Source organism: Colias croceus, chromosome 1 (assembly GCF_905220415.1).
Source record: "Colias croceus chromosome 1, ilColCroc2.1".
Lineage (NCBI taxonomy): Eukaryota > Metazoa > Arthropoda > Insecta > Lepidoptera > Pieridae > Colias > Colias croceus.
This window is the reverse complement of record NC_059537.1, coordinates 3,973,681-3,986,883: the sequence shown is the minus strand read 5'-3', so window position 1 is coordinate 3,986,883 and position 13,203 is coordinate 3,973,681. Positions and strand designations below refer to the sequence as shown.

The 13,203-nt window shown below is 35.9% G+C and overlaps 1 protein-coding gene across 2 annotated transcripts in view; it reads right to left on the bottom strand.

Annotated features, from left to right (window-relative positions):
• LOC123696156 overlaps positions 1–13,203 on the bottom strand; it is a 162,725-nt gene that overhangs the window by 18,355 nt on the left and 131,167 nt on the right. For both annotated transcript variants that reach the window (XM_045642209.1, XM_045642216.1), the window contains 2 exons: positions 12,986–13,153; positions 4,002–4,200 (listed from right to left, as the gene is read on the bottom strand). In XM_045642209.1, coding sequence (XP_045498165.1) covers positions 4,002–4,200; positions 12,986–13,153 — 367 coding nt within the window. The remainder of the gene's footprint in view (positions 1–4,001; positions 4,201–12,985; positions 13,154–13,203) is intronic.

Here is a 13,203-nt window from a genome sequence, read left to right as displayed (position 1 = left end):
TTAAAAGGCATTATTCCTTAGATGCTAGATAATGATTGTTGCGAACAAGATAACGCTGAACAAATCTTGACTACGTAAGATATACGTGGTTTGTGGAAATACCGCAGACGACGCAACGGGATTAGAATTCAGATTAGTCTAGCTGATGACCTGAATGTTAAGTTTAAAGACCATTTTTCAATGTCCAGAAAATTTTCTTAATAAACATTATGGTCGCGTAAAAAGTTCCGACAAACAACTTTAATAAGGCAATAAAAAGGAGAGAAACAAAGAATAATGGACTTAATTTGGTTTGGTAAACTGTGTCATAACATCTGGTTTAGACTACTTGAACTGATTTACATCATCGAAAACACTTTCGATCACAGCACGCTTCTTATTGACGACTGGCGCTGTTTTGCATAACTTCAATCACGATTTATGTCTGACCACTAATATTTCAATTGCCACTCGTTTCAAATACAAAGTATACCGCACTATGTCTGTAAATGTAGGATTTTGCGATATAGTTATGCTATATCGAGTCACGAATACTTCGAACTTCATGATGAAATCGAAATTTGTCGAGGTCGTCTCAAGAACATACGAGCGAAAAATTTTTTGATCTTCGGATATGTTCTTAACTTTCAACTGATAAAAACAAAACCTAACCAATATTCTTAAGAATTGTCATTTATCATTTAATACGGATACGGAATAAGTATTTTTTATCGATATATCGAAGGTTTATGAAGAAAAACTTGTAGTTAGGACGAACCATAATAAGCTGATAACAATGTCATGACTTTCATACCCGGAAAAAGATAGCAATAAATTTATTTGAGTTTCATAACCGATAAATAGTGGTCAGCGAAACCACCACAGGAAATCAAGGAGCAAATCTTATCGAGCCGGGATCACGGGAACTTCGGTGTGCGGTTTCTTTCCCATAGTTTCTATATGATTTGCACAAAACTAATATTGGATGTAGATAGTTGCTCAGTTAGCAATATGGTTAAGGAATGTGCTGTAAACTCTAGCGGAATGAGGTGCAATACATCATAAGATGGTAGTGATTGCATTGATGCACAACACAATAAAAGGAGGCTACTGAGAACCAAGTGATACTGTTATTACGCGCAATGTGAACGCAATAAAGTATTAAGATTAAGAAAATCTATTCTTCTTGTCTTAGAAACAAATAGAACCATATAATTCATGCCTAGTCTTAACTTTTTGTAAAAAAAAACAGATCACTTTTGAACATATATCAATTATTATTTCCGATTAACATTCACGGAATAAAGACTTGATCTGCCCATCTCATTAGTTGTTATTACAGTAATTATAGATTCCGGAAGTCTGGAAGAGCCAATAATATCAATACGCGGCGGATCACCTTGCTGTTGCAAAAACCAGTTGACTTACACGGCCCAATTACAATTTCAACTTAAAAGTTTAATAGCTTTAAAGGTAGTTGTATGAAGTTCACGTTTTATTAAGCCCATATACGAAGTTTTCTCTCGTTACGAAAACTTTGTCCGTTTCAAGGATTTTAAATGTCTTTTGCAGTTCTCCGTGAGAACGTTGCATTATAGAATTAAGTTTTGTTCGTTAGCGGTTTTAATGATAAGAATGAAGGTCGTCTTATTGTTATATTGGATAATGTTTGGGGCTGCGGTCTCCGGAGGTCTGAGACAAGGTAAATGAAACATGCATCGGTTTTTATTATTTGGATGTACACAATTTATAACACAAGTTCTAAGCTATAAATGTTCTTTGGAAGTAATTTGGAATATGTATGACCTATTTAGACACTGTCGTAGTATAAGATAAAAAGTACCATTTTTATTTGCTAGGCTTTCCAGTAAACTTAGATCTTTGCTTGAAAATAAAGGAAAGAATTGCTTTTTGTTTAGATAACAAGTTTAGATTGTGTTGTGGTTAAGGCGAGGAAAATTGATATTATCTATGATCCTGTCTGAAATCGTTTGCGAAATAAATCGCATTTTCGATTGAAAAATAAATTTCCTTGTAACTTGATTTATATACGTTTGCCATGGCGTTGTTTACAAGCTCAATCTTAAAATATTATTTTTTACATCACATTATAATACGTAAGGAACATTAATCAATTTAAAAAATACTGTTTAACTATTAATCTGTGCGATTTTAATAAACATTATGTGGAATCTACACGCGTGTTTTGACAAAGTTGTATACGTCAGTAACAAAAATAAATTTACTTCCCGGTGTTGAAGTTTTTTGTTGAATCAGTACCGTGACAAATTGGTGGTCAGTAGGCTTCTTGCTGAGACAATCAATTTAAAAATACATTTTTAAGGATCTAAGTGTTTGTTAAACTTCAATTGAATAGAGAAGAATATATAAAGTATAAACTTGATTCAAAAATGTAGCTATTGCGTTGCACGTTTTTAGAAGAACTATTTCCGATGTAAAAAAATGTTTTCTCGATGTGTGTAGTTTATTTTCTTAATAGCATTAGAATTTACAACTCATAGCCACAGAATAATATATAAGTATTTTTGTGTATAGCTTGGCCTTGCCCTATTGTTTCAATCAATTAAGAAACCATATTGGATTATGGGTATAAAACCATTACAATTCATCTATAAAATCTTCGATAGGTATATTCATTAGTTTAAAATTAATATTATATTATTTTTTATTGCGGAAGTCTGTGTTTTGGCATTTAATAGTTATTAAAATTGAAATTAGTTCCACTACATTCAAAGACATGTTTTTAATTCATTAAAAATCTCGAATTCTTAATAAGCAATGGACTTAGTTATAAAGATTCCTCTTGATGCATTTTATGTTGAAAATTAATTAAAATCTATTAAAATGATTGTTATTTTTTATTGACCACGGGCCCCTAAAAATGCGTTGCGATCGAATCAAAATGGATGAAATAAATCTGGATCAATGCACAAATATAATAGTGAAAGGAACTCGCATTTAAAAGCCGCCTGTGAGAATCGAACATTTTTATCTTATTCGATCTATGAGCATGATCGATTTCACAACTAACCGTTTTAGTTGGGCTTTATTAATATGTACAATAATCGTATCGTATACGTGGAATACGATTAAGGTTTAATCTCTAAATAATGATTTTGTCAAATTAAGGACACAGCTACATAATATTATGTGTTTGCCTAGCCTCGTACCTAAGCATTTGAACAAAGGCCTTTATCATGTAATTTATTTGAATTATAATAAGGGAATAAATAGTTCTCCCTTGAAATTTAAATTTTGTTAAAAAAAAATATATGTGGTACCACAGAAAAATGTTGAGATAATTCATATTAAAAGAGCGCGTAACCAAAATAACTTTTAAATATTAGCTATAAAACATAATATAATCAGAGCAGCCCTTAGAAACAAATATCAAGCAAACAAAAGATTAAAGAATACTATAGAAAGCATATTTCGCGAAGGTCAGTTAACTTGTCAGCCGGATACAATATCTAACACGTGTAGTACATTCCTGTATCTAGTCTCATTGTGTTGGCCACTTTTGTTTATCCGTCGATCTGGATCCACGTAACACATGTGACAACAGGAAATCCTTAACGAGTCATGAATGAAGTTTTTATTATGTGCGACGTTAGTAAATATGAGATTTATCTTATGTTGCAGATTTTGAGACAGAAAAATTACACAGTGGTTTGATTTACGAATTGAAAAGACATGGAGGAAGTTCTGTTCCAATGGAGACAATAGGAAGAGGCCTAATTAGATTTAAAGTTTATTAAGCTACTGCATAGCTTCTATCGTGGGCCTTGAGCGCAGGGACCGAATCGAGAAATTCCGTAACAAAAAACCTCACGCTCCCCACTCCAACGGGCGGAGGTGTGGCTTGAAGGCATAGCATGCAATAAGCTTTACTGCGGCAGTCCCCGAGTACTACACGTCGTTTTTTTCACAGTACCTGTCTCTATCATTCTTATTGCCCTGGAGACCAACAGCTTATACCCTAAACCTGTATGAACACTAACCTGGCGGTAGTTTCGACTTGAGCATATCCATAGCGACGACGTTGATCACCAGCACCCATATGGGGCACTCCAGCAGGTCCCCGTCCGACTTGACGAAGGCCACAGCGCTGAGGCATTGTGTCTCCAGTCTCCTCCGGTCTGGGTAAGCGCGGCGGAGCTCACGGTTCACGTTCGATTGGAATTTCTTCATGTCGAACAGCTGCCGGGTAATATTGGTTAGGTTTAGATACATTATAATATTTTGATGTATGTGTAGTGTGTGTTATTATTCACAGTAATCAAATATCGTCAATTCAGCGGTTTGTGACGCGGCGAATGGCGACACTCCTGCGAGAGCCAGTCGCCTGCCACTCGCCTATCTAAGTTAACGTGTAATAAATTATAAATTTATAAATGTAATAAAGTAGTTCAGCATATACAGTATTTTATTGGAAGACCCCAGCCTCTGTACACTAAACTGGTGACCCCGACGAAGAACTCTCGAAGAAAGTTTGTAGTGAAGGGAATCGGCGTAATTAGTGACATTGGCTGTGGGGTAAGTTTTGTTCGAGATCAAATTCCACGCGGCACGGCGACAGGAAGTTAGCGTGACGCAATCGAAGAGCGCGCGTGGCACGTGGCGACTACAGCGGCAGGCGGCTCACAAGCTCATCGGCTAGTAACTCATCGGCTTAATAATGAATAAAGCAGCAGCTTCAGACACGCAGATCAAGGAAGAGGCGTCAGGCGCGGCGTTGGCATCGATAAGCGTGTCCACCAAGCTACCAGAATTTTGGACAGACTTGCCAAGGTTATGGTTCGCACAGTTCGAGTCTGTGATGGCCCCACAGAAACAGGGGGAAGAGACCAAATTCAACCTGGTCATATCGAAACTCGGAAAAGAGGCCATTCAGCAGGTCAGCGACCTCGTGATGTCACCACCCGCCCAGGACAGGTATACGGCGCTTAAGGAGAGGCTGCTGCAGGTTTATGAAGAGAGTGCCGAAAGACAAATGCAGAAGTTGGTGTCGGAGCTGGAATTGGGTTCGCAAAGACCCTCCCAGTTTTTAAGGCGCATGAAGGATCTGGGTCGCAGCGCACAAATTGCGGACAACACACTCAAGAGCCTGTGGTTGTCGAAAATGCCGTCATCAGTTCGAGCAGTCATGGCGGTTTGTGAAGATCAGTCTCTGGACAAGCTGGCGGCCATGGCAGACAAGATTACCGAATACACCAACGTCGGGGATGTGGCAGCCGTGTCATGCAAGAAGGAAACAGATGAGCAGCCGGACGAGAAGATGAGCAGATTGGAGCTGGAGGTTGCAGCGCTCCACGCCGAACTGAGGGGTCGCGAGCGCTCTAGGAGCAACGACAGACGGACCGACTTCAGGAGAAGATCGACATCGCGGCCGAGAAGAGCACCTGGAGACCCGGACTGGCTGTGCCGTTTTCACTTTCGGTACAGATCGAGAGCTAACCGCTGCGAGCAACCCTGCGCGTGGCGAGCCAAGCAGTCGGGAAACTAGACGGAGTACATGCGGGCGCGGTGGACGGATGTACTCAAGGTCAGGTAACCAAAAGCCATCGTTTATTAATTAGAGATAATTTAACGAAATATAGTTTTTTGATCGATACAGGCGCCAACATTTCCGTCATTCCAAAGTGGTGTGTTAGAAAGCCTATCGAAAAAGTCGATCTAAAGTTGTATGCTGCAAATGACAGCGAAATTAAATGTTATGGAATATGTAATTTAGAGTTATCGTTGGGCCTAAGACGGTCATTTAAATGGCCTTTCGTCGTATGTGATGTAAAACAGCCAATAATAGGTGCCGATTTTTTGAAGAATTTTAAATTAAATGTAGATTTGTATAATAATAAGTTAATCGATTCAGTTACCAGTTTAAATGTCTGTGGAATTAAAAGTACACATTTTTTCGGCACTATTAAAAGTATAAATAGCAACCATCCTTACGCGGATTTACTGGAACAATTTCAGGACATCACGCGCCCGCCAGCCTTCAAGGATGTCCCAGAGCATTCCGTGTATCATCACATCGAGACTACTGGACCACCTGTGCACGCGCGTGCCAGGAGGTTACCGGCCGACAGGTACGATAGGGTTAAAAAGGAATTCCAATTGATGCAAGAGCTAGGCATATGTAGACCTTCAAATAGTGAGTGGGCCAGTCCTTTACATATTGTACCTAAAAAGGATGGTGGTATCCGACCCTGTGGGGACTACAGGATGTTAAACGCAATTACAAAGCCAGATCGTTATCCGATACCTAGGGTACAAGATTTTACGTATGGGTTACATAATAAGAATTTTTTTTCAAAGTTAGATATTTGTAGAGCGTATCATTTTATAGGTATTAATCCAGACGACATTAAAAAAACAGCCATTATTACGCCGTTTGGGCTTTTCGAATTTCCAAGAATGACGTTTGGCCTGCGTAACGCGGCACAAACATTTCAAAGATTTATCAATAATACAGTTTTATCAGGCATAGAACAATTGAATTATGGCAGCGACTGTACAGGGGGCAAAGGTCAGTCAGTCGTGTTCGGTTACATAGATGACGTCATCATAGGATCGGATAACCCCGATATACATAGAGAACATTTACGATTAATATTTGAGAGGTTGAGTAAATATAAAATGTCTATTAATTTAAGTAAATGTGTTTTTGGACAGTCCTCTATAGAATTTTTAGGCTATTTAGTTTCAGAAAAGGGCATAAGTCCGATGCCGGAAAAAGTTAAAGCTATCGAGTCATATCCGAAACCGGAGACAGTAGAACAATTACGTAGATTTTTGGGCATGTTAAATTTCTACAGAAATCATATTCCTAACGCTGCTCGAGTTCAGGGAGTTTTAGATAGGTATTTACACGGGACTAAAAAACGAGATAAGACGCGTATAGATTGGACAGACGAGGCGAATAGTGCATTTGAAGTGTGTAAAGAAAATTTAAAAAATGCCGTTACTATTGCGCATCCAATATCTAGTGCCAAATTAGGGTTAATGACCGACGCGTCAGATTTTAGTATAGGGGCAGTGTTAAATCAGTGGGAAGGAAATTCTTGGAAACCTTTAGGATATTTTTCAAAAAGATTATCGGAATCGCAAAAGAAGTACTCCACATATGACAAGGAGCTTCTAGCGATTTATTCAGGAATAGTTTACTTTAGGGATTTAATCGAAGGCAGAAATTTAACAGTTTACACGGACCATAAACCTCTCACTTTTGCTTTAAGTAAATTAAGTTCTAATAAAGAGTTACCTAGGCGAGCGCGTCAATTGTTGTATATTAGCGAATTTACAAGCGACATACAACATATTCAAGGCACTGAAAATCAAGTGGCCGACGCTTTATCGAGAATCGAGAGTATCGTATGTCCTAGTTCGAGTGAATACGTGGAGGTTGCGAGAGCACAGGCGACAGACGCTGAGCTCGCAGATTTGATGAAAACAAATGATAAATTGCAATGGAAACAGTTAGCGCTCGATAATAATGACGATATTAAAATATATTGTGAAACATCAGCTCAGAATATTAGGCCGTATATACCAGCACAGTTTAGGAAAAGTATTTTTAATAAATTTCATGACGTTTCCCATCCCGGAGTTAGAGCATCGCGTGCGTTAGTTAGTAAAAAAGTTTTTTGGCCAGGCATGAATAAGGACGTGGGGACCTGCACCAGGACGTGCGTTAGGTGTCAGAAAAGTAAGGTTATTAGGCACACTGTTTCAAAACTTAGCGATTTTAACAATAGCGAGCGTTTTGAACATTTGCACGTGGATCTGATAGGACCTTTACCGGAAACCGAGCACGGTTTCCGTTATTGCGTCACTATGATCGATAGGTTAACGCGGTGGCCTGAGATTTGCCCTGTGAAGGACATGACTGCGGAGTCGGTAGCTAGAGCAGTTTATGAAGGATGGATTTGTCGTTTCGGTTGTCCTAAAGTTATTACCACCGATCAAGGTAGACAGTTTGAAAGCGAATTGTTTACAGATTTAATGAAATTATTAGGTATTCAAAAAACGAGAACTACCCCGTACCACCCGCAGTGTAATGGTAAGATAGAAAGGTGGCATAGGTCCTTGAAGTCGGCTCTGGTGGCTAGATTGAACAATAATCTAGCATGGTTAGTAGAACTACCTACGGTCATGTTAGGATTGAGAGCAGCTTGTCAAGCAGACACTGATAATATCAGCGCGGCGGAATTTGCTCTGGGTCATTGTTTAAGGTTGCCGGGAGAATTTTGTTCGGATAAAAGTACGAAAATTGATAATCCACATTCGTTTATAAGTAAGATAAGAGACACTTTGAATAAAATTAAGCCCATAAAAAGGGCATGTAAAAATAGTAATAGTACGTTTGTGCATGCTGATCTAAATTCCTGTTCACATGTTTTTCTAAGAGTGGACGCGGTACGGAGACCGCTAACGCCTCCGTACAGCGGACCATATAAAGTTTTAGAAAGAAATAGTAAAGTTTTTAAAATATTAATTGATAATAGAGAATGTAATGTGTCGATTGATAGACTTAAGCCTGCGTATATTTTAGAAGAAAATGAAGTTAGACATGACAGTAGATTAGATCAGCATAGTGAGGCTAGTGTGTGCACGCCTTTAAAGAAATCACGTAGTGGCAGAATAATTAAAAGACCTGTAAGATTTTTGGACTGTAATTAGGTTAATGGTGCATTGGCATTTTTGTTAGAAGTAGGCACGCGAAGGTTGCGTAATGTCATCTCAGCACATATTAATGTTATAAGTAAATGTTAGGAATATTTTATTTCAAATCTCGGCTCAACCAGTTAATTATATATAATATTTTTTTTTTTTTTTGATATTTGTCAGTTATGTAAATCATTTTTTTTTAGAAGGGGGTGTATGTAGTGTGTGTTATTATTCACAGTAATCAAATATCGTCAATTCAGCGGTTTGTGACGCGGCGAATGGCGACACTCCTGCGAGAGCCAGTCGCCTGCCACTCGCCTATCTAAGTTAACGTGTAATAAATTATAAATTTATAAATGTAATAAAGTAGTTCAGCATATACAGTATTTTATTGGAAGACCCCAGCCTCTGTACACTAAATATGTATGACAGGTAGAGTGGTAGAGTTTATAGTATGCACTGTCACGAGCTAGGCATAAAGTTATTCTTTTTATGGCAGAGCAAGCCAAGGGACAGATAGGTCTCCAGATATTAGTTTGGTCACCAACATTATCGCTATTAACACACGTTAGGTGGTATTACAGATGCTTTAACACATTAGGTGTTAGTTATTACAGATTCTTTGTTTAAAATAAAAATAAATGCTAACTTAATTCAGTTTAATACCCAAAAGATGGTTACTTAAGTATTTATTTGTTACCTAAAGATTGAAGAAGAATAGTTTAAAACATGATAAACTCATGATGTAGTTATGTATATAATATCTGTATATTCTTGTATGAGTTCCCATGAACGTTGTTCGACTTTAAATAGACATTCTTTATCACTATTACATATCATAGAATTGCAAGATAAATGTGTGTGGATTTCAATTATTCAACAAGCTTTTCAACTTCATATCATACACTAATACATACTCTTATAACTGAGTCTAAAATGCTAAAAGTACTATTGAATGTATGTTATATTATATTTCCTTAAAGATTGTCTTATCTAGCCTATCAGAACTAATACCTGATTGAAGTTTTACGTACTTAAAAGTTAATCATTAACAGTCAACTAAAACACAATACATAACAAGAAATAAACCACCTATTAACAATTACATCATAATCGGCTGACCGACGAATCAATGCATCAGATATTACGATTTATTATTACCCAACTGCTCGGCGGTCGGTAATGAAAGAACAATCGTGCTTTCAAACCATTTGATGTCTTTTTAAAGCCCTCGAATACCGACACGAAAAGTCTAAGCAAGCGCATTAGTACAACTCGATAATCTATTTTTAACCGATTCATAGAATTAAAGGTTATTTTAAATGTTTTTGTTATTCCTTGTTTCAAGGCTTAACTGTTCTTTATAAACAATCTTTAGAATCTTATCCTTATAAATGTAAAAACGGTTTAATTCTGTATGTATCGGGTTTAGCATTAATCCGGTTATAAAGTGGGTCAGCTTGAACAAATGCAAGGTATACATCATGCTGTGACATAAGACTTATTTGCGTAGGATGTAATTACTTTATTGCGATATTAAGGTAACAAAACGTTGACTTTGCAACTCTATTGAATTAAACATTTCACATAAATGATAGATCTAAATGTAGGCTTTTCCTTTAAAAAACTTAGAGCACTTGGAAAATTATACCTTAAATAAGGTATAATTAAACTATGTTATGGCGTGTTTTACAATAGTATTTAGTATGACTTTCTAATGTGTATCAAATATATATCGAGCGCTATCACATGCATCATCTTAACATGTGGTCGTCCCAATCAAATACTTGATATAGATTTAAACTCGTATCGACATCTGACAAACTGAAAATATCTCGATTTTATCTATTAGAAAACCAGTATTCTGACATCCGATTAAATGTAAAAGCATTTTTAAGAAAACATTGGTTAAAATTATGGAAACAATCTATGTTACATCAAAACAAGAGCTTTTACTAACATGACAAAGTATAGGTAAGTACTTATATATAATAATAGACATTAATTAAAGTCTGTTTACCAAATCCATTTCTCAATTAAAATCGAAAGATCCAAGTGAGGCAATGACCATTCTTACAAATAATAGTGCTATCACTTGCATTGTTCCTCCTTACGCAAACACAGTTAATGGTGTATGAATTACTAATGAACATTTTACTAAGTACTAGGAAGTAACTATTGTTCCAACTGACCCAATTAGCGATATGGATGGAAGTTTCTAGATGATATTATCGAGATATTGCGATACTTGCCGTCTGAGGTGTGAGATAACTATTGTTTTGTGTTTATCAATAATAAAATCGTTGTGTTGTATATTTTGGATATTTTTCTTAGTTATAATTATGAAATAATTGGTTTGTTTTCAATAACATGTACGAGGGTTATTAATTGTTTTATTTTAAAACACCGGTTATTTATACTATATAGCACGATAAAAACTATTCAGATAACTTTACAAAACCACGTTTAATAAAGAAGTAGGTAGCTACTATTTTTTATAGCATTGGGTAGCCAAACAAACGTATTTAGTACTAAATCATTTCGAAAGAGCAAGTAGAAATGTGTTGAAGCAATGTCATGGTCAAATGAATCGTGCTACACACAATCGTGATTGTACAAATGACCAGTGCACTCACATTATTGTAATGCACTATAGAACTGTAATGTTAGCAATGATGATGACTTAAATATTAGTGAAAAGCTTTTTGGGATTTTAAGTAAATGATAATTTGTGTGGGCACTTCTTCGATAGCGATGGATACTTTTTGATTTTGATCTGAATATATTATAGCATGCATGATTTTACAAATATAAAGCATGCAGAGGTCATATTATCATCTATAAAATTAGGTTATCGAAATACAAAACGAATTTTATTAAATCTAAATGGTTCCTTAAAACAAAATGCTCTAAAGCTTAATTTTAATAATAAAAACAAAAAGATTTGTTGTTCGACATTAATATCTATTAAAAAGTAAAACCCAAACATAACTCGTTTTATTGACATTGTAATAATATTCTTTGTGCAATAAAATAATATGTAAAAAGTTTACGAAACATATATTCAGGTTTTCGAGCAGTCGAGGGTAAAGGTTATTTCGACAATAAAGAAGGATATCAAGAATAATATTTTAAATGCGAGCGCTTTAACATAAGGAATTTTTCTTGAAAACACATAATTTTAATATTTCTTCCCACTTTTTTAGCACGTAGCACACAAACCACTTACCTAAAATCACAAATCTTTATTTTAAACACTAAAGTATACTACTGATTTTATATATTAATTGTCTTATATCTTCTCACATACATACTGTTCAATTACTGGGATATTTAATATTTTTTGTTATAAATGAATGAATTTTTTTGAAGCATAGCTTATTTCACAATAAACCGAATTTGGGATCTAACATTGCTACTTTCAAAGAAAGGGGGCGTTCCTACATCTCCTATATAATTCAAAATTACACAATACTCGCGAGATGGATGGCTTCAAACTTACTCCCATACCCTAATTACTTTCGTCAATGAACATACAAGGTAATTATGCGGGTAGCCGTGAAATTAATAGACCGGGCTACGGCATCTCGCATTAAGGAGTTCTTGACGGAAATGATTACAGGTAAGTACCCATTTCGAAAGAACTTGCATTTTATAGCCGTGAAAATTAAAGTTAATACCGAAATGCTTTCCTACTCGTCTTATGAAAAATGTAAATTGACAGCAAATGCATTTTGGTTGAATGTTTCTAGAGTTTAATGCGTGTGTTTTAATGTTATGCATATTTGATTTAATGTGTGTCTAATACGAGTGAATGTATTTACAAAAATATTCACTGGGAAGTACTGAATCGGTTAAAAGATCTCGTAGTCGTGTACTAAGCTTTAAAAGCTGAAGTTCCGAGCTTATACCAGCATTATGATTGACTTACGCAAACTAAGTACTTATTTTATTTTATTTATTAAAAAGGTTCATCACCAGTTGTTACATTTTATGTATCATTCTCGTTAAATAGTAACAATAGGATTTATACATTATTATGCACAACTATTACAGATGAACACTACATTCACAAAAATTAATAATAAATTAGGCGATATCTACATACAATACAAATTAAACAAAAATGAAATGTGTGTGCTCTTAACATTACAGAAGAAGTACTTATTATATAATGATCGTATAAAGTGTTCTAAACTAGGGATGATGTAAAATAGTACCTACAATACGTTTTCAACCTCTGATAAACACATTTGTATAGGTACACCAAAATTTGGAATCTTTTTACCAAGTATATTATAAATGTGGTAATTACCTTGAATATTTTCTCTTGTTCCAGCGCATAGCCAGGCAGCTTCACAATATCCTGTCCTATCGCCGTCTCCTCATTGGCAGTAGCGGCAGTACTCTTCACAAACACGCTACTTTTCGAGTAGCGCCTGATGAGTATATTGCCAGCGTCGTCCATTTTTATTTTAACACCCTGTAACAATAATTAATATATGAATATTTAAATTGCATGTGTACTTGTAT